This window comes from Chelonoidis abingdonii, chromosome 1 (assembly GCF_003597395.2).
Source record: "Chelonoidis abingdonii isolate Lonesome George chromosome 1, CheloAbing_2.0, whole genome shotgun sequence".
Taxonomy (NCBI): Eukaryota; Metazoa; Chordata; order Testudines; family Testudinidae; genus Chelonoidis; species Chelonoidis abingdonii.
The window spans coordinates 308,804,653-308,830,213 of NC_133769.1; the positions used below are offsets into that span (position 1 = coordinate 308,804,653).

Genomic DNA, 25,561 nt, shown 5'->3' on the forward strand with positions numbered 1-25,561 from the left:
CTAAGGCTGAAGAACTCTTAAGGGAGGTTTATATTGCCCTCTTGAAATATTTGATCATGTTCTTTATATGGTATGCCTATTTCCATTTGTCTACATCAAAACATATTTAAACAGAGCAAAAACATGCCAGATTCATTTCTTCTCTACGAAGTTGTAATGAAGCATCCTTTCCTTCCTCAGCATTCTCCTCTGTCATTGGCTGGGAAAGCGAGAACAACAATAAATAATGCTAATAAATAAGGCGTGCTTTCCACTAAGTTTATGGAATTGCAATATTTGAATCCCTGGGCTGTCATGAACTCTGGAAAAATACAGAGAAGGAAGTTACATTGCCAGAACTTCTATCCAAAATTGAGTAAGCAGTTCAAACTTGGTTTCATTGGAAGCATGTGACAGTAAGTGACAGCAGATGTTAGCCAATCAAAACCCTTTAGGCAGGTCATGTTTAAAAAAAAAAAAAAGCCATAAGCATGATTACAAAACCAGAAGTATTGTAGAAGGAGAGGGGATAGGTGCTTTTCACACAGAACTTTTAAAATATATTATGGCCTGGACAGACAGTAACAGTGTTTAACAGCATTTTGAAAACCGCCTCCCTGTACTACTGCCTTGCTAAATTTCTTACTAATAAACACAAATCTTACCTTTAACAGGCATTTGAAATCTCTTAAGAGCAGTTGCCCTCTTTCCTCCGTAAGTATGATTATTATAATTTGCATTTAAGGAATGTTTCACTATAGCGTCAAAGCAGATTTTACATCATTTAGACACAGGGCCTGGCTTAGATAACTAATTGAGAGAGTTGTTTGAAGGGGATGGAGGGTTTTTCTTTGCAAGTGACAGATACTAGCCTAAATAAATTGTTGGAGTTTAAATTGCTAGTTGCATTTTTGAGTAGCTGACCAAAACCCTTTAACGATATAGTTCAGAAAATAACCCATAAAGTACATACAGTATCCAAGATAACCTCCTGGTAGTTTTTCTGTCCATCTGTGGAGCAGCAGCCTCCCCATATTTATAAACTTATCCAAGTGTATTGGAAGGGTTTAAAAAAACGTTTAATACTAGGGCTTTGGAATTCTGCATCTACTAATGGCATCTACTGGCACAGTTCTGTTAACAATGAAGAAATGGTCTCTTCAATACCACAGAAGTCACAAGGTTATGACTACCAAGCACTTGAACTATTTTCTGCTTTGTTCACACACACTGCATGAAGAAACAGTGAACTTTCGAAACCGTGCTAACATTTTCTGCGGTAATAATGATCTCAATGCTTAGTTAAAAAAAAAAAAAAAAAGAAGGCGATACGTTTTCTGATATTTTTAGAAAACGCACATCACTGACAAACTAATATAGCTTCTTTTTTTATCTCATACCTGTTGCTCATCCTCCATGACGTTGCTGGCAAATTCAAACACGAGCTCATTCTGCTGTACAACTGCTGCCATAATAAAGCATTCCCAGGTCTCAGTGCCACAGAAGAAAAAAATGCTCTCAAATGTAAAGGAATGGAGACTGTTTCCAAGATCCAGTCAGGCAGGAAAACACGATTATGAAATGAATCAGGTGTCTGGGCCAATAATTCCTGGACAGCCAATCTTCCTGGGTTCTTCCCTGCTCAAAGATAAACAAACCCGGGGAAACCTTTCCTGAAATGTTGTCCTCAGTTAAATAACCTTTCACTCCTGAAAAACAAAAATATTACAATGAATAAGTAGTTGCCTTAACTGTACAGCACAGCCATAAAAGTTTGTTCAGAGTGATAATGAGATCCACATCTACATCACAAAGTCAGACACTCCCGTATCTTTAGAGATCTTATTTTTACAGATAAGAACACGTTTAATTTAGCGTGCTTCATAAACCATTCGGTTTGTTTCACCAAGTGGGACATGAGTTTCAAAGTGTATCAGATTAAAATAAAAGTAGCATACTGACAAGTAAAAACAAAAACAAGATAATTTAAATAGTTATTGACATTTTATTTTTCACTTGATACACAGCATGCAGCTCCCATACTTGTTAATGAAGTATCTAAGAGAAAATTCAAGGCAAAATATAAAATCCCAGAGCGATCTGTTAAGCTATCAGATACAACAGGTACTATTGTTTTCTCCTCCTCATTTGCTGGCTCAATTTTGAAAAGTCGTTATTTTGTCAGTTAAATGGATGATTCACTTTATCTTGGTTAACTCCTAAAGCACAGACTAGATAAAACAAATACATACACTTTTTAAACTAATCCTTCTAAAATCCAGAAAGCCTTGAAGTTCTCACACTAAGCAGCCTCTCTTTTTACAATGTACTGTAAATGTATCCTTATCTCTAGCACAGGCTTGCAAGCAACAGGAAGGAAACAGCACTGACCACGTCATGGCAAATTAGAACATGCAAAGAACTGCACACTACAAAAGCAAAAAACAGAAATGCAACTCAGGAATGTAAACAGCTTCATTGGAGGGATATGTGCTTACAACTCCCACATTCTAATTTATTCAGCAGCAATAAAAGGTAAAGGCAGCTGAAATGGGCTCAAAGTGGTAAGCTGTATCACATTTTTTAAAACAGGACAAAAAATGTGATCTTATTTATATGACTCATATATTAAGTAAATTGATAAGAAAAAGCTGAGAAACTTTTTTAAAATATAGGCCAAGATTTTCAAGAAATAGGTGCCTAAAGCTAGATGCCTAAATATGGATTTAGGACCCTAACTTTAAGCACTTACTTTTGAAAATATCAGCCAATGGTTCCATCCACTGCATTAAATTCAGATCTCCTCAGACAGTTTTCCATCATTGTACATTTACCCCTGGAAGGGAAGCAGAAATCTTCCAAGGTGTATGCCAACTCATCTTATTTGCCTAGTTTTACAACAGGCTCTAGAATCCTGAAGCAGAACAGGGATTCCCAATGTATTGCTGCAGTAACAGAGGAAGGAGAATATAAATTCAACAAATAACGTGGGAGCTCGTGGAGTGGGTATTGCAAGGTGGGACAGGATTAAAAAAACAGTCCTCCCGGGTCACAAACAACATGAATCCCACAGCTAGCAGCTACCACTTTCCAGACGCCCAGCTCTGAAGGCAGTGGCTGCCACCAGCAGCGGTGCAGACGTAAAGGTGGCACAGTATGGTATTGCCATTCTTACTTCTGCACTACTGCTGGTGGCTGGGGAGCCAGAGAGTTTTTAAGTGATGTGAAACTTGGGGTACATAAGACAAATCAGACTCCTGAAAGGGGTACAGAAGTCTGGAAAGGTTGAGAACCCTTGTCCTAAGACACAAGTTATATATTAGAAATATAGCAATAAACTGTGAAATATGCATTTTGAGCCAGCCAGATTCTGTGGTCATTAAAGTCAAAGGCAAAATTTCTAAATGACTTTAAAGGGAACAGGATTTAGCCATTTCTGATTATTAACAACTATGTTTATATACAAAACTGACCTTGTTAAAGGGAGGGGATACAGATTCTTTGGTTTGTTTTTACAGTGGAATAAGACAGGGAGAATGAAACTGCTTCTCTATTTCCCTAGTATCAAGAAACCTAATTAGGGAGGCGATGTCATGTACTATAACTTCAGGAAATCCAACAGCTGGGTCTTCCTTTCTCAGGGGACACAGTGTCTGTTATAGTATTCCCTAATGAATGAATTACAATTACATGTTAACAAAGAGGGTAGTACAAAGCACTCAATCTTCCTCTTCCAAAATCAGAAAACCCAAGATTGTACAAACATGAGAACCACCCCAACTTCTAACTTAAATTTCCCATGAGAATAATTACAGCTCTAAACAAAGGACATATACTCATCCGAGCTTTCTTAATGGAAGCCACATGCATGAATATATTTTTAAAAATATTATTTTAAGATTGAAAAATTAAACAAATTTATTTTGTAAAGCAGCTATAGTATTTGTGAGGTTCTCCACGTATCCTCAGAATACACATACAGGTTGCAGCAGTGCAACGACTCTAGGTTGCCTCTCAATGTTTCTAATCTTTAATCTTGAGGGACACTTCTAACCTCCCTTACCATTTATTTCTTGGCCTCTCTTTCGAGAAAATGCAAGTGTCAATAGTGTCAGTCATATGCTCACTAATCTCATTTCACATCAGCCACCTAGCAGCCTGTTTGCTGATATTCAAAATGAAGAATACAGCAGCAAAAGTAAAGTACTGTATATACTCATTCATAAACTGAATATTTTTGGTAAAAAATTGACTCATCAAACAGCAGGGGTCGGCTTATAAATGGGTCTACACAAAAATTTGATGATTTTAAACTCTATGAAATCATTGAATTGAATATTTAATACATTGTTGTTTTGTTTACCTGGAGTCTGCAGGCACGGAGCCCCTCAGCTCCCTGTGGCTGCGGTTCGCTGTTCCCAGTCAATGGGAGCGGCGAACCGTGGCTACAGGGAGCTGAGAGGCTCCATGCCTGCAGACACTTCAGGTAAACAAAACGTCCTGACAGGCTGGGAGCCAAAGTTTGCCGACCTATTTATTGATATCAATACTGCAGCCTTTTAAAGTTGCAAAAAGGGTTTGTTTAGTGGATTAGATTGGATTGAAATGGACCTCATAAATCTCAAGCCAATATGAAAATATAATGTGCAGAATCGATGGAATCTCTAATAAAATTGAAATAGCCTGTTATCCCTACAGATATGCCAATCTGCTTTGAAATAAACAAAGACCAATAATAATTTGACAGTGATAAAGCAGGTGACATTCCTATATAAAGTCCTACAAAATCTATAACTACAATAATAATAATCTATTTTCATACTAGTATTTAAAATGAACAGTGAAATCAAAAGAAAAAAATCTTCTTATGGAGCGTTCAAACTTAAAAGTTGTTGAATATGCAGAAGCAAACAACAAAATTGCGCCACTGCTCATTAATTCTGTATCAATGAGAAGCAAGTAAGAGAATGGCGAAAAAATAAACACACTAAAAGACATGCCAAGAAGCAAGAAAAAATGTCCGAGGTGCGCTTCATTTCCTGAGCTAGAGAAAGGTCTCAATAATTGGGTTGCTGAATGTCGACAAAACGGGTACATTGCCACTAGAACTGGAATTCATCTGCATGCTCTGCAAATGTCGGAAGACGACAAACACAAGTCAGTAAAGCTGTCAATGTTTGTCACATCACGGGGCTGGGGTACTCGCTTCATGAACTGTCATGGTCTCTGTCTTCGTCAGTGAACAAAGATAGCGCAAAAGCTGTCTAGAGATCTAGAAGAAAAAAATTGAATCTTTCCAAAGGTTTATTATAAAATATCGAAAGGAATATGCATTTGAACTGTCACAAATAGGAAATATGGATGAAACACCAATGATATTCGATCTCCCGAACAACACAACAATAACTGGTGTTGGTGAAAAAAGTTTTAATTAAAACCACTGGCCATGAAAAAATCCATTTTACGGTGGTTTTATCATGTATGGCAAATGGATCAAAACTCCCTCCTGTTATTTTTAAAAGAAAAACCTTGCCTAGAAACATGAAATTTCCTGCTAGTGTCATCGTACGTACACACGAAAAGGGATGGATAGATGAAAGCGGGACTACTGAATGGCTGGAAAAAGCGTGGAATAAGAGACCAGGAGCACTTTTCAAGAAACCTGCTATGCTCGTTTGGGACATGCTCAGGGCACACAGGACTATTTCAGCTGTAATACCTGGAGTCTTAACTTCAGTTCTACAACCGCTTACTGTCTGCCTGAACAAACCCTTTAAAGACAGGATACACAAAATGTGGTTTGAATGGATGTGCTCAGGCATGGCGAAGTTGACAAAAGGCGGGTATCTTATGAAGCCCTAAATCAATCTGGTCGCCTAGTGGATCAATGACGTGTGGGTGTCCATTCCCTCGGAAATGGTAGAAAAATCATTTAGGAAATGCTGTATCAGCAATGCACTTGACAGGCCAGAAGATGCCATATTTGATGATGACACAACAGAGGCTGATGATGAGAAGGAATCTGACTCTGAAGACGACACTGCCGACATCTACGATGACAATGCTGGTTCAGCTCTGACTGAAGCAGAGTTTAATAAACCATTTGGCGAATCAGAGACTGATTCAAACTTAGAACAATATGAGACTTTAAAAAGTCTTAAAATCCTTCAAAAGTTCCTTGTTTTAAATATCCATTTACTGATTTTAAATATTGACTGTAATTTTGAAGGTGAATACATAATTATTCAGTTATTATTATAACAACAACAGTTTTTTGTTAGATTACATTAAAATAATTCTAGCAAAACTTTTGGGTGTTTCTTGTGATGCTAGCTTTTAAAATATAGCAGGAGTTGGCAAACTTTGGTTCCTGGCCCGTCAGGGTAAGCTGCTGGTGGATCGAGACATTTTGTTTATTTAGAGCGTCTGCAGACACAGAGCCCCTCAGCTCCCAGTGTCCGTGGTTTGCCGTTCCCAGCCAATGGCAGCTGCAGGAACGGCAAACCACGGACACTGGGAGCTGAGGGGCTCTGTGCCTGCGGATGCTCCAAGTAAACAAAACGTCCCGACTCGCCAGCAGCTTACTCTGACGGGCCAGGAGCCAAAGTTTGCCAACTCCTGAAATATAGGGTCGGCTTATGAAAGGGTCATGCAGTTTTTGCTACTCTTACCTAACCATTATGGGGGGTTGGCTTATAAATGAACGGGCTGATGAATGAGCACATACAGTAGTTTAAACCTTCCCCAATAGATAAATTAATACTTTTTCATTAAGATGAAATATTTTGTTTGCACTTTCTCTAACCAAGGAACAGCAATACCAATTTCCAAGCATCACAGTCCAGACACTATGAGTTAGTGAGCAAGGCCTACAGATTTGAATTTTTCTATCAATGAAAAAAAGTAGATATATTAGCAGCAGCAGTTCTAAATTAGGGTAAATTAATAAACTCAGACACATCCTGCCCTGTGGAGTGCTAAAGATACTTCAGTACTTTAACAATACTTTGCACTTCTGAAACTTCCTTTCATCCAATGATAAAGCATTCTGCAAACATTTAAAGCTGCACAGTACTGTACGGCAAATACTACTGTCTCCATTTTTACAAATGAGGAAATGGAAGGGCAGAGTTGTTAAGTAAGTCACTCAAGGTCACAAAGAGAACTGGAGGTAGAGCCAGGAGTATAACCTGATTCCAGGTTCCCTGCTTATCCACTAGGCCAGCAGTTCTCAAACTATGGGGTGGGCCTCACAAGGGAGAATCGGGAATGTGACAAGGGAGGCGCAAGCTGTGTGTGTGTAGTTTTTTTGTTTGTCTGTTTGTTTTTAAGAGCTCTGACCATTAGTCCCAGATGGCTGGGGCTCATGCAGAAGCGCTGTGCACACATAGGAGGTGGGGGAAAAGGGGACGGTTGGAGCCCCGCCACCTGCGCCTTGGCATTCCTTCCCCCATCTCTCACTTGGAGACAGCAGGACTCTGGCTGTTAGCTCCGGGGTGGCAGGGTTCTGGCTGTCAGCCCCAGGGTGGCAGCAGCAGCGCAGAAGTAAGGGGGGCAATGGGGCACTAAGTCTACTGCGAAAAGTGATGACAAATATAACTTCTCACATTGCCCCACTTACTTCTGTGCTGCTGCTGGCATGGCACTGCCTTCAGAGCTGGGTGCCTAGTCAGCAGTCACTTCTCTCCACTCTGCCTTCAGAGGTGCATAGAGGTATATGTATTTGGGGGAGAGAGGAGAGCACATAAATGACTACAGACACATACAAATAAAGGCGGCCTGATCAAATAAGTTTGAGAACCGCTGCACTAGACACATTCCTTAGAAAGCTAGCACAGGAGATTTATTCTTCTATTGATGCTAGAGCATAATTTCCCATAACATGAAGAGCAATTACCTGTGACTATTGATGGATAACTAGGTTCTTATAAGTTTCAACTTTTACCTTAGTTTTTACTTGATCATTAAAAATACATTTATCAGAGTTTATCTTTTAGTTTTTAAAATCTTTATTAAATCACAAATGGTTACCTGTATTTAGGCTTCACAAAGATTGTGGTAAGGCATAAAGCAGAGTGCTCTAAAAAAAATATATATATATATGTAGAACATGGATACATCAACATTACATACACATTAAAGAATCATATTTATTCTTTTTCTTACTTGGAAGGATCAGGTGCTTGTACCTAGGAAAGGACTTTCTCTCCCTACTATGGGCATCTGTCTTCCAGAGCCTCAACCTCATCAACACTCTCAAGAACAAACAAAGAAATATATGTTTCTAAAGAGACTGAACATAAATATGCTGCATATTTTTAAAAAGAAAAAAATAGTTTTAAAAACAAATAGCTTTACTCCCCAAATTTTTCATTAGCTATAAACACATTTTTTGTGGGAGATTTCATATTACACAGCCAAACAGCGTAGACCCAGTACCCAAAAGCATATGCTGTAGCAGCAAACTACACTTGAACTAATGAAATAAAGTAGCTGGGGCAAAATTACATTTTGTAATATGACACCATTTAAAATGTTATACCAGTGTTTCCACTACACAACTTTTTTTAGGAAGTTGAGAGTTTAATCTTAAAAGTAAAAACTGACCCTGAGTTTCTCAAGCCTGAAAGTGCTTAATAAAGAAATTAAGTTTGAAATAGAATCTGTGCAGCCTCTGTCAAGATGGCATAAGAAGAGTAAAAGACAGAAACATCTTTGCAGATGTATAATTATGCTTCTATCTCTCAGAAATGTTTAAATAGAACTTTTTCCAGCATCAATCCAGAATATGGACCTGTATCTATAATTTGGAAAGAAGTTGAAAATAATCTTGATTTTCCTCAACCCCAACGGAGCTCTACACAGGGACATTTGGTAAACATGTACATCGACAGCTGGATTATATAACTAGACATTATATAATGTCACAGTCTACATTGTTATGCATTTGATATGAATTATAGATTAATGGCTGCAACAGTAATAAGATGTTTATCAAATTAGGCCCTGATGCTCCAAAGGGATTAATGGAGGTGGACTGTTACAACTGATCAGAGACCCACTCACATTTGTGGGACATGAAGTTACACATATAGGAACCAAGCTTTAATATACGTTTGAAATAGGTTTTTAGATATTACATCAGACTACAATGGTACATAGTTTTATGACAGATTGTTATAAAATGAGAAATAGAATGTAGATATCAAACAAACTGATTTGTTTTTGTTCATATTAGAGCAGGGGTTCCTAAACTTGGTTCGCGGCTTGTTCAGGGTAAGCCCCTGGTGGGCTGCAAGATGCTTTGTGTACCTGAGCGTCCGCAGGTCTGGCCGCTCGCACCTCCCAGTGGCCGCGGTTCGCTGTTCCTGGCCAACGGGAGCTGCAGGAAGCGGCCACTGGGAAGTGCGAGTGGCCAGACCTGCGGACGCTCAGGTACACAAAGCATCTCGCGGCCCACCAGGGACTTACCCTGAACAAGCCATGAACCAAGCTTGGGAAACCCTGTCTAAGGGCTTGGCTACATTGGCACTTTACAGCGCTGCAACTTTCACGCTCAGGGGTGTGAAAAAACACCCCCCTGAGCGCTGCAAGATACAGCGCTGTAAAGTGTCAGTGTAATCAGGGCAGCAGCGGCTGCACTCTACACCCGTAAGGGATGTGGTTTACAAGCAGCGCTGGGAGAGCTCTCTCCCAGCGCTGCGGCTCTGACTACACTCACACTTCAAAGTGCTGCCGCTGCAGCGCTGCCGGGACAGCGCTTTGAAATTTCTAATGTAGCCAAGCCCTTAGAAGAAACAGGGTTTGGCTACACTTGCAGGTGTGCAGTGCTGGGAATTAAAGCTGTCTTCGTACAGCTGTGTAGGGAAAGCGCTACAGTATGGCCACACTGACAGCTACAAGCGCTGCAGTGTGGCCACATTTGCAGCAATGTGGCCACATTTGCAGCAGTGTTGGGAGTGGTGCATTATGGGCAGCTATCCCACAGAGCACCTCTTCCCATTCTGGCGCCGTGGGTTGTCGGAAGGGGGCGGATGGTGTGGGTCATTCTGCTTCCTGTCCCAACGCCCTGTGATGCATCGCTTCACATCTCAGCAATCCCTGCGTTTCCCTCAATGTTTGGCATCATCTTGCATCTTTCAACGGTTTCTGTACAGTGCGATTCTGTGTTCCGTTTTGGTCTGCGGGAAATGGAGCCCAAACTGCTGAGGAATATGCTGATAAGTCTCGCCACACATCACGTTTGGCCGTTGAGCTATTCCTTAAGATCCAAAGTGACAATGAGGAGTCCGATGATGATAGCGAGTCGCATAATGCGTATGACACGAAATTGCTTGTGGCATTCACAGACATGCTCAGCACCGTGGAACGCCGCTTTTGGGCTCGGGAAACAAGCACTGACTGGTGGGATCACATCGTCATGGAAGTCTGAGATGACATGCAGTGGCTGCAGAACTTTTGGATGAGAAAAGCCACTTTTATGGGACTGTGTGAGGAGCTCGCCCCCACTCTGTGGCGCAAGGACACAAGATTGAGAGCTGCCCTGCTGGTGGAGAAGTGGGTGGCTCTTGCAGTCTGGAAGGTGGCAACTCCAGACAGCTACCAATCGGCCAGGAACCAGTTTGGAGTGAGAAAGTCGACCATTGGAATCGTGTTGATGCAAGTTTGCAGGGCCATTAATCGCATCCTGCTAAGAAGAACCGTGACTCTGGGGAACGTGGAGGACGTTCTGGATGGCTTTGCACAAATGGGTTTCCCTAACATGTGGAGGGGCGATAGATGGGACGCATATTCCTATTCTAGCACCATCCCACCTAGCATCCGAGTACGTTAATCGGAAGGGGTATTTCCCTATGGTTCTCCAGGCGCTTGTGGATCACCGTGGGCATTTCATTGACATTAACACAGGCTGGCCCGGAAAGGTACATGATGCATGCATCTTTCGGAATACTGACCTGTTCAGGAAGATGCAGGCCAGGACTTTTTTCCCCAGACCGGAAGATCACAGTAGGGGACGTCGAAATGCCCATTGGGATACTTGGAGGCCCCGCTTACCTGTTAATGCCGTGGCTCATGATACCGTACACAGGGAGCCTTGACAGCAGCAAGGAACGGTTCAACTACAGGCTGAGCCGGTGCCGAATGACTGTGGAGTGTGCTTTTGGCCGTTTAAAGGGGCACTGGCGATCTCTGTATGGGAAGCTGGACTTTGGGGAAAGCAGCATCCCCGTGGTTATATCCGCGTGCTGTACCCTCCACAATATTTGTGAAGGGAAGAGTGAAAGATTCAGTCAGGCATGGACCTCTGAGGTTCAATGCCTGGAGGCTGAATTTGCACAGCCAGAGAGCAGGGCTACTAGAGAGGCTCAGCACAGAGCTGCAAGGATTAGGGATGCCTCGAGGGAGGAATTTGAGGCTTAAAACCAATAGTAATGTTTGGTGCCTTGCACGTGAGTGAAGTGCAGTGGTTACAATGTTAGTAGGAATCTGCGTTTCCTAAGCTGATTTGGAGTGCCTGTTTTTTTCCTGGGCTAAGGTATCTTTGACTTTCTGCAATAATAAAGACTCTTTTCAAAAGATAAGAATTCATTTATTGAAAAGAAAATTACTTTATTGACAGACACACAACTTTTTGGGAAGCTAAAAGGGCAAGGGGATGGGGTGGGGAACTGTACAGTCACAGGCTTGAATATGTCCTGTCTGGAGTGCTGTGCAATGACTGCTGCACTTCAGGATGGCTATACTGCATGGTGAGGGGGGTTGAGTGCAGAGGGTAAGGGTCGTAGTTCTCAGGGCTAGTTGGTGAACATACAGGTGTTGGAGGCAGCTGGTGGTGGTAAGAACCTGGATGCTGGGGAAGGGGGTTTTGAGCTGACATGGGGGCAGAAGGGAAAGAGCTCTGGGACAAGGGCGGCGCTGCGGGGGAGGCAGGCGCGGTAGCACTCCACCTGCATGATTATGAGCACCTGGATAGAGTCCGCTTAGCGCTCCAGGATCCTTATCAACTGCTTCGTGCTTTTCTTCCTTGGCGCCGCGTTTTTCTGGCGGATCCTGCTTTCCCTTTCCCTCCGGTCCTGCGCTTTTTGATTCTCTGCGAGAGATTGCTGCATAACTTTTTGCAGCATGTCTTCTTTGCTTTTTTGCGGCTTCTTCTGGAGGTTTTGTAGTCTCTCAGCCAGTGATAATACAGACAGCCGAGATCTCAAGGTTGCATCTGTAAAGCCAAAATGCAACCCTTAACAGAGGTAGCATTGTTTATACCAGACAGAGTTATTCCCCCACAGTAACAGTCTTCATAATAGTGTAACTTTCCCATACCGAAGAGAGTGCACGGGAGCCCAGAAATGGTGAGTAAGGGGGACTGGTTCAGGGCTGTACGGGGGTCTCTGTGTGTTGGGGAAAACAAACAGCCGCAGGGGGCACCTACACTGAACACTATCCCAACATTTTCCACAGGAGGTTATCCTGGAAGATATCTCACTGCTGCGGGTCACCTGGAAAGCACGGGAAGGTCTTCTACTGCAATGCGGATTCTACCCTGGCCCCTATGCAGCTTGCCTGTGTCTTGCAATGGTACCCTCCACCCCTCGCAGCACAGTGGCGCGCTACGTTAGCCTGACTGGGACAAGGACCACAGTGGCTCTCCCAATAAACTTGTGCAAGCGCATTGCCCACGCTCTGGCTGAAACTTTTGAAGAGATTACCGAGGCCGATTACTGCGACGTGATAGACCACATCAATGTGCTGCTCCGCATCTAGGCATGCATGCATGCAGCCCTAACCCTCCCTCCTCTCCCAAAAAATTTCCATCCTGAAAATAAAAGCTGCTTACCGGGAACCCGCTCCTCTGTTTGTCCTCCACCAAGTACTGGCTGCTGCGACTGGCTACCTTCCTCCTGGCTTGAGAAGAGCTCCTGGCTGCATGCCTCCTGGGACTCCGGGCTGTCTCCCCCACCCCAGTACCCTCACTCTTGCGTTCCTCCTCCTCCTCCCCTCGCCCACTCTGAAGTGTCCATGGTGGTCCTCGGAGTGGAGGTGGGGTCACCCCCAAGTATCGTGTCCAGCTCTTTGTAAAAACGACAGGTCGTGGGGGCAGCACCAGAGTGGTGGTTTCCCTCGCGGGCTTTGCAGTAGGCACTCCGCAGCTCCTTCACTGCAGCACGTCCCGGTCATGGCCCCTTTCCAGCATAGCCTTTGATACCTGCCCAAAGGTATCGTAATTCCTACGGCTGGAGCGCAGCTGGGACTGCACAGCTTCCTCCCCTCAAACACTGATGAGGTCCAACAACTTGCCATGGCTCCATGCTGGGGCTTGTTTGCCACGCAGAGGCATGGTCACCTGGAAAGAGTCACTAATTGCACTCCACACCTGGCTGAGCAAACAGGAAGAGGATTTTTTAAATTCCCAGAGCATTTAAAGGGCAGGTCTGACGGTCGGTCACCTGAGGACAGGGCAGTAGAGTTCGAACTGATGAGCAGAGTGGCTGAACAGGCATTCTGGGATATCTCCGAATACCTCTGGAGGCCAATAACAGCGCTTTTGGTGGCCACACTGGCGAAGCAGCACTGCATCAGCAGTGTTATAGTCGTTATTCCCCAGGCCGAGGTGGAGTACAACCAGTGCTGTAGCCAGGGAGATAAGGCGCTGTATGTGCCTTGCAAGTTTGGATGGTGAGTGAGTTGCAGCACTGTAAAGCCACCACCAGCGCTGCAACTCTCCAGTGCAGCCAAGCCCACGGTCACATAACCAAAACACTATGCGCCTAATCCGAAATCCACTGAAGTCCATGAAACTTTAGCCTGGTCCTCGCTATAAAGTTAGGTCAACGCAAGGCAGCTTACATCGACATAACTGTGCTTGTGTCTCACCTAAATTTGGCTCCTGCCGATATAAGTGCCTCACTGTGGCAACTTAATAACACCACCTCCCCAAGTGGCCTAGAGTCATGGTCAATGTAGTTCGGTCGACAGTGAGTGTAGACACTGCATAGCCTAGATCGACCATTACTGGCCTCCAGAAGCTGTGCCACAACAACCTACACTGAGCTCTCTGTCACCACTGTGAACTCTGCTGCCCAGGTCACATAGACTAGAAGCCCTCCTCCCCTTTAAAGCCCTGCAAATTTTTTAAATTGCTTTTCCTGATTGCCCAGCTTGGTGAGCACACCTAGCAGCTCTCCAGTCCATTTTTGAGTGCAGCTACTCAGCTAACCATGCCAACTACGCTCTCCAGACGCACTCCTGCCTAGAGCACACAGGAGATATTGGATCTCCTGGGCCTGTGGGGAGAAGATGCTGCACAGGCTCAGCTCTGAACCAGACGTAGAAACATGGACATCTCTACAAGCAGGTTACTTGGGCGATGCAGAAGTGCTATGACAGGGACCAGCAGCAGTGCCACATGAAAGCAAAGGAGCTGCAGGAAGCACAAGAATGCAAAGGAGGCCAACAATTGATCTACAGTCACAGATCTGCCACTTTTACAAAGAGCTGTGTGTCATCCTCAGTGTAGACCCTATCACCACTGCTAATAGCATCATGGATACTACCAAGGAGATCAAGTCACAGGACCCTATGGTAATCAGTGAGGAGGATATGGGAAACAGGCAACCATGGGATCCAGCTGTGCAACAAGCCAAGATCTGTTTTTGACTCCATCTCAGTTCAGCCAGTACTGCAAGTTGAGCATAGGAGAGCCCAATGGAAGGGAAGGAACCTCCAGTAAGTATGCAGTTTATTTTGAAATTACAGGGATGGCACCCCAAAGTAGCAGGATACATATGTTGATTTACTCATCTTGACTTGTGCTAGTAGAGGTAGTAGAACAGGGGTTTTCAAACTGGGGGTCGGGACCCCTCAGGGGGTCACGAGGTTATTACATGGGGGTCAGGAGCTACCAGCCTCCAACCCAAATCCCACTTTGCCTCCAGCTTTATAATGGTGTTAAATATATAAAAAAGTGATTTTAATTTATAAAGGGGGGGTTTGCACTCAGAAGCTTGCTATGTGAAAGGGGTCACCAGTACAAAAGTTTAAGAACCACTCTAGTAGAACAACCGAGAGAGAGAGTTGCCATCTGCTTTTCAGTCTCCTCCAGGGTTAGACAGTGGAAGCCATGGGAATCATTTTATGTATGTGTACCAGGATGTCCTGTTAATCCTTCACAGAGATCTCGATAAAACTTTCAAGGAGGTAGTCTGCAATCCTCTGCTGAAAGTTTCTGGGGAGGGCTGCCTTATTTCTTCTGTCATAGTAGGACACTTTCCCAGGCCATTCAGCTATAACTTCAGCAGGCTCGACTGCAGTACAGAGGCTAGCAGTGTACAGACCTGGGGCGGCACTGGGATACCACAACAAGTTGTGTTCTCTATGCCTCCGTTACCCTCAGGAGTGAAATATCAGCTAAACCCGCCACTGCCTGTAGAAAACGGTGCCGGTATTCAGTTCTACAACTAGAAACATGAAACTGAGCTACTTCTTCCTCATTTCCTCAACCCTGGGAGGGCTACACTCACCATAGCTGGTGCTGTGACTGGTGCCATACTCAATCAATCCCAAGCAAAAAGAAAGAATGTAGTACTTATAACTTGTGTGGAGCAAAGGGAGTAAATTCACTCATCATCTTCAGTTTCGATTTCCATCGCAAATACACTGACAATGGTACCTCTGTGTGTTATATCTGCAGCTGTTGCCATTGCAGCCTACAGGGTTTCCCCCTCTACACATGTGGAATGCCTGAGCCAAATACGGAGTAGAAAGAAGAGGACTCAGGATAACATGTTCCAGGAGATTCTGCAAGCCAGTGCTGCATCAGAGAATGAGCACAGGGCCCAGAGGGTCACCACTGTAGACACTGGAGAAAGATAGAGTGGAGAGGAGAAAGGTGCAGGAAAAGGAGGAGAGGGACGTACTGTAGGAAATGTTTGCAATTCTCAGGCAGCAAACCCCTTGATGCAGACCCTGGGGGACCTGTAGGTTCAACAATCCCATGCTCACTTCCCCCTAGAGTCCATTGAAAACTCAATATCAGGACCTCCCTATAGTCGCCCCCCTACCCCCAAACATTTCCTGTGGCATCAGGGGTCAGCGTACTGCCCTTACCACTCCACCCCAGAGAACATTAAAGACAAACACAGCTTCACATACACTGACCTATGAAAGTCACGCTTGATGTATGTGTAACCTGAAATGAATGACTGTTCTTTCTCTTTCATAAGTTCTGTTAGCTTAATTTATTAAGTTTGATTAAGTTTTCCATGTTTTTTATGAATTGCCTGGTTCATGTCATAGAATAAAATTCTATTTTTTGAACATAATTCATCTTTATTAGTTCACAACATATGCTGGCTGGTGCTGAGCAGTTCTGAAAACAAACAATTAATGCAGAGCTGTGCAGGTTCCATGCTTCTGTCAGAGATGGTGGACAGTGAGGGGGGCCACATGGGTTTGTAGGATTTTGAAAAGACGACATGAACATTATTAGATGCAGACGAAATTACAAGATGGAAAACACTGCATCATGGGAAGTTGACCCCATGTGCCCAGTCACTCCTGTGCGACTCACATCAGCCCCATCAGGTACTGCAAAATCTTTCCAAGAGACACTGTGATGGATAGTGATGAATTGCACAGTGGGATACTACTTACAGTGTACTGTGCTCTGCATCAATACAAGCTGATGGATGATTTAGTTGGGAATTGGTCCTGATCTTAGCAGGGGGTTGGACTAGATGACCTACTGAGGTCCCTTCCAACCCTGAGATTCTATGATTCTAAGCACTCCTGGTAGTATGCACACTGCCGACACAAGGAGCCAAGCATACACATGCACGAGCAATGAATTAACTGCGGCAGTTGTATGTAAGTGTAGCTTAGGTCCACATAAGTTTGTAGTGTAGACAAGGCTTTTGTGTTTATTTCAATGGTCTTTTGCCTCTTTGCTGTTATAAACATTGAGTACTTTGTGACCTGTCATTACTGTTCATGGAAAAATGTTTCACTCTTGCTTCTTTTGCGATACTGGGTGGAAAAGAGGCGGTTCCTAAAGCCCAAGGATGTATATGAATCAGTTACAACTTTAACAATGCATGAAAATTGTATTAACACACACAACAGTTCCCACTTTATAAGCCCAACTGCATGCAGTTAGTCCCAAGAAAAGGGAAAAAAACAGGATATCAATAAACTTATTTCTAACATTCAAAACTACAGGCTAATTTACCAGGGTAGCACGTAAAAACAGAAGTTTATATACAATAAACTAATGAAAAATGAATAACCACTTACTAATTCTTATCTAAAATTGAACTATACATGAATAAACACTCTCTCAGTCTCCCTGGAAATCCTCTTCTGTTTCTTCTGCTGTGTCTCAATAACTCAAACTCCTTGATGAGCCTTTCAGAAGATTTGCTTAGCCAACTTAAATATAGAAATATATTTTCACTGGAGACTTTGCAGGAAGACTTGAGCAACCTGGGACTCAACACCTTTGCTAGAGTCCTACTAGGCCCTCTAACTTCCTCCCATGAAATCCCACCCCACTGACAGGCAGCATAACCTCTCTGCTCAGGTGTTATGTGCTAAAGATGGTTCAATCCACTTGGAACATGGAAAGCTGCATTATGTATTACCTAAAGTTTCCAAGTGGTTTTCAAAGGTAGTCTTAAGTAGAGTAAATTATTTGTATCTAGTCTGGAGGTGACAAAGTTGTGGATAACTGTTGAAAGTCAATAGCCACTTGCCCAGCCTTTACCCTCTCCTTGGAGTGAGCAGAGGGGAAAGACACTATAGGGTATTGTCACCTGGGATTTAGGAAACAAGAGGCCACAACCATCCTGAAGTCAGGCAAATGCACAGACGGTAATGACACCACTCTCCAGGCCTTTTCAATGTTTCCTTCTGCCAATAGGCATCACTTCTGTCTTACCAGGATTGAGCCAGACCCAGTTCACTGTATTCAGAACTATATCTCAGTCAGAAAAAGTAGTGAGAATGTAATATCAGAGTGTGATGAAAAGGAAACGCTGAGCTGAGAGACAAAGCAACCAAAATGCCTTATGATCACTTCAAGTGTCTTTAGGCACTGTACACATCGAGCAGGTGCTAACAATATGGAAGACTGTAGAAACTCACATGCAAGAAGAACAAGCAATTGCCCTCAGCTATTCTCAGTGTCTACCAGGGAGGAAAAGGGGAGCCAACTTGAGACACTAGGCTCACCCTCACAAGATGTCTTAGTTACTTCAGGATAAATAGTTACAACAGCAGCAGATCTGACAGCTGTAACCTGAGTGGCCTTTTCTTTGTCCATAACTAAAGAAGCTTGAACACCACTGACATCAATAGTATCTGTTCCACAACCTGGTTTGAAACCAGGCTGCGTTGCCAGGGTCTACAGGCTCACTTTAGTGCAGAGAGAAGGACAGAAATCGGTCAGGTTATTCTGTTTTATCAAAAAAGTAACATTTTATTTAAAACTCGATAAAAAAAAATGGACTGAATCCCTAGGCATAACATTCAGCTAACAACTACATACTCTCAAGGATTCCAGGAAGCATGGACACAGGTCATAAAAAGTTCCTGCTGGCACCAGGTAATCAACCCTTCCACGAATATCTTCCCATTAATGGCAGTCTTTGTTAATCTGAATATTTAATATTAGGCAGGATTCCCTTCCAGAGTATTAACAATAAGGAATTAAACCTCATTTATGTTATAACCTTTTTCTGACTTTAATTCCTTCACTTCCTTTTGCTGCAATCTGTTGAAAAGGCTGAGAGGTGATGGGTAAAGGGGTTGAGGTAACCTCAACGCAACACAGAAGTGTTGATTTACAAGTTAAATGGTTATCTGACTTTGCAGATCTGTACTTTACTCTATCTGTACTTTGACAGAGTTTCAGAGTAGAAGCTGTGTTAGTCTGTATCCACAAAAAGAACAAGAGTACTTGTGGCACCACAGAGACCAACACATTTATCTGAGCATAAGCTTTCGTGGGCTACAGCCCACTTCATTAGAAGCATAGAATGAAACATATAGTAAGAAGATATATATACACATGTTAAGTATCCTTACACCTTCTTGTCAACTATCTGGAATGGGCAATCTTGATTAGCACTACAAACGTTTTTTTCACCTGCATCTGATGAAGTGGGTTGTAGCCCACGAAAGCTTATGCTCAAATAAATCTGTTAGTCTCTAAGGTGCCACAAGTACTCCTGTTCTTTTTGATAGAGTTGTTCAGATGGCAATTATGGGCCAGATGACCTAGTCTGAAATTTGTGAGTTAGAAGTATGAAATAGAAGGGGCAAATTTTCAAAAGTTCAGAAGTGACTTAGGGACATATGTGTCCAAGTCACTTCTGAAAATGGGACTTGAGCTCCTAAGTCCTTTCCATCCATGAAATTTGCACCACTTTAATTAAACCAATATAGTTAAACCATACTCACACACAAATGTGTACACATTTATGCCAATATAAAAGTGCTTATTCCATATGGGGCAGGGAATAAGTGATACCAGTAAAATTATTTCATTAACAAAAAACAAAAAAAATCACACTAAACCAACATAATTATAATGGTACCAATTCTGTGTATCAGGCCTTAGGCACTTTTAAAAATTTACCCCACAACTATGCTGTCTCCAATAGTTTTCCTGACCTCTCCATACGATTCTCTGTTTCAGCGGTCACTGATTGGTTCTCTCAGTTCCTCTCAGTATATCTCTGGGTTTATCCTGGTCTCTCCTCTCATCCTCATAACCACTGAATTTTCATTATTCTTAGACTATGCTTCACAGGAGCTTGCCTCCATTTTATTATATATAACTGGCACGGAGAAGGAAAATACGGCACTCCTATTTACCCTTCTTATAATACAAGGACAGACAGACACTGAACTTAATTGAAAGTCAACAAATTTAAAACGGACCAAAAAAAATAATACTTCAGCCTATAAGGTACTGGGGAACTCATTGGCACAGATACATTAGAGACCAAGAGCTTAGGAAAGTATTAGTGACATCTACATGGGTAACTGGAGCTTAAGAATAGCCATACTGGGTCAGATCATTGGTCCATCTAGCCCAGTATCCTGTCTTCCAACAGTGGCCAATGCCAGTAAATGAACAGAACAGGGCAATCATCAAATTATCCATCCCCTGTTGTCCAATCCCAGCATTTGGCAGCCAAAGACTTAGGGACAACAATGGGGTTGCATCCTTGACCAACTTAGCTAATAACTGTTGAGGGACCTATCCTTCACTAACTTATCTAATTATTTTTTGAACCAAGTTACAGTTTTGGCCTTCACAACATCCCCTGGAAACGAGTTCCACAGACTGACTATGCGTTATGTGAAGAAGTACTTCCTTTTGTTTGTTTTAAACCTGCTGCCTATTAATTTCATTGGGTGACTGTAGATATGATTTTAAAAAGAAAACAAGTTTGGAATGGATATAAACCATCATGCTTTATGGCGCAAGCCAAACCAGAAAATGAATGTCAAACAAGCTTCTCAGACAGGCAGGATTCCTCTCCTCTTCCCCAATAATTGCCCACTTGGGGACTCTTGCATTTTCCTCAGAAACAGTTGGTATTGCCTACTGCCAAGGCAAGACAGATGGAGTCTGATCTGGAATGGCAATTTTTCCAACTACATGGGATAAAATACCTATTCCAGTTCAGCAGGCCACAAGATTTTGCATTCAAATCCTTCGCCTCAGTAGAAGGAGTAGGCAAGTCTTTAGTAATAATTATATGAAGAGAGGAAAATAGATACCACTAAATTATTCCCTCCTCTAGAATATCCAGTGTACCTTATTTTACATATTGTAAACTTTTGAGACAAAGACTATCTTGTGTATCGTACCATACTGAGTAAAATGTTGTGCATACTGTCAGCATAACACAAATAAAGACAGTACATTGCAAGAGCTCTTAATATTAAGAGTTAGTTGACTTTTTAAAATCTGGCTAAACAAAATCTAGTCACAAGAATTGATTTATTGATTGTGATTTGTTAAAATCTCAGAACTAGTTTAAGAATTAATGTAAACCAAATGCTTTAATTTTTTGGAATACAAAAGGAGTAAATACATTCTCATTTATTTAATACAATAAAGGCACTTGCAAATAGTTTTGGTATCTAATGGCATATGTTTTAACTAGGAAGATTAAATACTGATATGCTGTTAAGAAATCAGGCCCTCATACTGCAAGAAGCAACATGCAGGCAGATGGTTGGAGCCATGTCAAGTCATACTGCCTTCAACGGCAAAAGGTATGCCAGTGGGGTTTGAAGAACTGGAGCCTGCGATAAGTAACTCATTGGTAAAAAGTATCATCTGATAAATAGAGTTAAGGGGAAATCTTGTTTCCTAAAATAACAAGATACATAAAACAGTGATCCTTACTGAATAGAGTGTTATATTTTAAACTTAAAAGGGAGTAAATCGTAGATCAGAATCAGGAGCTGGGATAGGACAGTGTTAGTTATTCTGGTCAGGTAAAAACCTTCACAAGTTATTGGTAGCCAGTCATCACCAAATTCTGGTACAACTGCCAACTGCCCCATAAAGTTACCAGGCACACAAACTCGTAAAACAAAATTTTACCACCTGTAGGCAGCTACAGAAATCTACCTCCAGTGGTCAAATCAAAAGTTTCTCATTCACAGCAATCTTTTCTGCTCAGGCCTAGGTAATTCTAGAACAGCCACAGCTTAACAGAAGGGGGAATAGTTATATTTAAAACTGGAACTAAGCCTAGGTTCCATACCTCCAAGTTCAATAATCATCCATTCTATGTATGAAGAAAGACAGGCCTGTAAAAAAAAACAACTTACTTGAGTGTTTTGTATCTTAATGGCCTTTTCTTCCTGCTATCTCAATTTCTTTTTTCCTTTTATTGTTTTGCAGATGCATTCTAACTGATTATCAAGAGCATGCTGTTGAACAAAATAAATTATTCTTAGGAGTTAAGCATTTTATTCTGCAATGTACATTCACATTAATATTATGTACGCAGATTCACTGTAAATACAGTATCATGCATTCAAGCTTTTGTTTTCACTTACACAAAAAAATAGGTATAAACTATTTTGAGCAAAAGTTGTATAATTCCCACAATAACAAAACCCTGTCCTTTTCACCAACCTCATCCCCGACTCCCAACCACGCTACTCACATCTTGATATTTTGTAGGCCTGTGACATACTTTCATCCATCGTAGAGTTCCCCAAGAGACCTCTGCAGGTCTCAGAAATGTAAATGATCTTACCTTTGCTGAGACCCTAGGGACTGATATGACAATAGTGCAGCCTATGGAATATTCCTCTTGTTTGCCTCTCATTTGCTGTCATTTGTGAGCAATATGAATAGTCTCAACCTTACTCTGCAGCAGACTGCTATTACTTAGCTAGACCTGAAATTCCAGTTCTTTTACATTGCTATCTACTTTCCTTCATTAGTTTGCCAGTCCTACCCTGGTATCAGATTACATGGAGCCAATATTTATAGTACCTTGCAAAACAGTCATACATATCACATACCTACAGCTGCCTGTACCTGCTGCCCTCATATTTAACCCTTTTTAGCACTAAAGCAAACTGTTTTATGCTCAAATTTGTCCTTTTTTAAAAACTGGCCTCAGGATGATATTTTTTCTCTTGCCTGTCAGCTGAAAGAGTATGCCCAAATACCTCCAAAAAGTGATATGGACAATTGTTAATATAACTTCAAATAATTTTATAATCCTGTACTTTAATCTTATGAACCTCCTATATAGTGCAATGTATGTCATATACAAAGATGCTGAAATGCCCATAACAATGAATTTATTCAGAGTGCAAGAAACAACAAGGCTTATCGTACTGCAAAACAAGAATTATTTTATACAAACACCTTTATCCTGCTATTTTTAATATTTAGCATCTCAGAAAATATCCTTCACGGAAACTTAAAATACAGCATTTGGAATTTAAGACAATCAGTTCTACAGTTTAACTAATCAACCCCCACTTCTTCCCTCTGACTCCACTGCTGCCAAGTTAGAGAAAAAGCTAGCCAAATCTTTTTAAACACATGACTGGCACAGTTATTACAGATGGAATTTCTGGCCCACAACTGTTTCAAGGCTGTCCTCTGCCTTAAAATACATGGGACTGCCTTAGGCTTGTCTCTTGCTTGCCTGCCTGTGATAATTCTTAATCCACCTTTCCTTTCTGGAGAGGACTCCATTACTTCTGTTTCATCCAGAGTCTGTCTTACATATTTACTTCCATTAAATATTAAGCAACATGTTAAAAACAAGCCAATAAACAAAAAATATAAAGCCAGGTAATTTCTCACTCAGATGCCATACCACATATGTGAAACTTCAACCGTGACGCTGGGCTTTTTGGACAAGACAAGGCATGCTGTGCATTCGTATATTAGAGGTCCCATTTTATATGTCCATAATATGCCTCGGAAATGAAAGAATGAGAAAGATATGTATATAATGTATAAACACTTCTTATAAATCAGATCTGTACAGTGTGCTTTTACCAGCAGCAAATAGACAGTGAAATGGACACTATACGATAAATATGACCCTGCCATTTACATGTAGCTGTGTTGGTCCTAGGATATTAGATAGACAAGGCAAAGTAATATCTTTTACATCACCCACTTTGGTCCCCTGTCATTTATCATCATTCAAGTGGGCCAACTCAAACAGTACAAATGAAATGCATAGGGGGAAAGTTCTATTCATTTGTTTCTTTAAGCTGAGTTCACTAAATTCAACCATTCAGACAAATCACAGACCAACTAAATCACTTTTCTTTTAGAAAGTATTTGCTGTTTTTGCTTTAAGAAATATCACAAATTTAACCATGAAAAAGGATAGCTTCAACACTTATCACAGTGTCCTTATTAAGTGGCTTTGGCTCAACAGGGATTTGATCCTGCCATGAGCTGAGCACTCTGGCCCTGATCCAGCAAAACACCTAAACATGTGTTTAATTTTAAATTAACACTGTAGTTAACAATGAGATACAGTTGATTTTTAACTTGAACATATTAATAGGACTGTTCAGTAATTTGGTGGGAATAATAAGTTTCCTCTTCTAAACTATTACTCAGCTAAAACTCCTGTCTTTTCACAGATGTATCTGAAGCTTTATTCATTTAACCTTATTTGCTCTAACAAGTCTCACTTAAGTTTTTTCATAGAGGTTGTGACTGAAGTACTCAATATTCTTCGGTATACATTGGTCCTCTTATTTTACCACAGGAATTCAAACAGTTGAAGCTCCTCAAAATAAGCAGGAAAGGATTTGCCTTCCCTGTTTTGAAACAGATGTAGTAGGATATCTATTTGCTATTCTGTAAACAAGGTTCTTAACATGCTTCTGTGCCTCCATTTTGCCTAACTATTTTCAGATATCATGAGTCTCCAATTAAATATTTGGGGTCAGATTCTTTTGAAATATTTTTGGAAGGTGACCTATCTAGATGAGTGGACAATGGTAGATAGTATTGTGGAATCCAAATAGTTTTAGGGTTTTAAAGATCCAGCACCATACCATTCCTGCTAGGGTTTTTAATTAGGACAGGGGCAAGGGAAGAGAGATGAAAGGCTCAGCCAATCATCTCTTTGGAAAAGATGATCAAACAACATACCATATGAAATTCACCAGGATTATACACAAAACATTTATACTGCTTCAAAATAACAATGGGAGAAGCTCATAACCTTTCATGAGAAGAAATACTTGATCTACAAAAGCCTGTAGAAACAAGAATGAAAGGTAACATGGGGAGAGGCACACAGTACTGAACCGTACCAGCAACTATGAAGGTTGATATGAAACATTGGTAGATAAGGGAGTGGGAGATTTCAGTCTGACTTCATGAATGCCCTCATTCTGGGAAAATATTTAGCAATGACTTCTGAAGACATTCATTAACTTTAATTTAGCGTACAGTAAAGATGTTTAATGACGCATATTTTTAACACAATACATAAAACTCCTTTTATTGTAGGGATACTAAAGAAGGTTTATATTAGACATGGTTTATATGAAAAATAATTTATTGTTAGAAATGATTTAATGTTAATTAATACTTTATAACTAAAGGTTTATATTAGAAATAAATGTGATTCCCCAGATTTAGCCTCTAACCTGCAAGCCACCAGCTGTATCTGTGTGAAGTCTGCTCACAAAAATACTTTGTATAAAACTTGTTAAAGGTTAATTGACTCTAAGTGCCCTTCTCTAAGTGACACTTTGTAATCACTACAAATAGAGACCTCCACCTCTGTAAATTCATTTCTCACTTATTCACTCTTTTAATTGTTTTAAAAAGACAGGATCTCACACCCAAAAGTAAACAGTAAAAAAATGATAGATTAGAAGAGTACTATAATTAGTGCCTAGGTTTATGATGAATTGATGATGTTAGGGATTACAGCCTGAAAAAAGCCATTTGCCGAAGTGCAATGAAATCAAACCATATACCCCGGGGTCAAGCAACTGAATCCCACCCAAGCACCTAACAAACATCTGACAACATGACCACACCGCTATGATA

The 25,561-nt window shown here is 41.5% G+C and overlaps 1 protein-coding gene and 1 long non-coding RNA gene across 8 annotated transcripts in view; both read right to left on the minus strand.

Annotated features, from left to right (window-relative positions):
- ELF1 (E74 like ETS transcription factor 1) overlaps positions 1 to 25,561 on the minus strand; it is a 143,934-nt gene that overhangs the window by 55,921 nt on the left and 62,452 nt on the right. For 3 of the 7 annotated variants that reach the window (XM_032776931.2, XM_032776930.2, XM_032776927.2), the window contains exon 2: positions 1,380 to 1,688. In XM_032776931.2, coding sequence (XP_032632822.1) covers positions 1,380 to 1,451 — 72 coding nt within the window. In that variant the 5' untranslated portion in view covers positions 1,452 to 1,688. Of the gene's footprint in view, positions 1 to 1,379; positions 1,689 to 2,231; positions 2,312 to 21,761; positions 21,808 to 21,828; positions 21,931 to 25,561 lie in introns of those variants that run through there. The other 4 variants (XM_032776926.2, XM_032776925.2, XM_032776928.2 and 1 more) reach the window with 3 other exon arrangements.
- On the minus strand, positions 11,565 to 13,320 carry LOC142046098 (uncharacterized). Its single transcript, XR_012655017.1, has 2 exons — positions 12,812 to 13,320; positions 11,565 to 12,193 (listed from the first exon to the last, which is right to left on the minus strand). It is a non-coding gene; the product is annotated as an uncharacterized LOC142046098 (long non-coding RNA).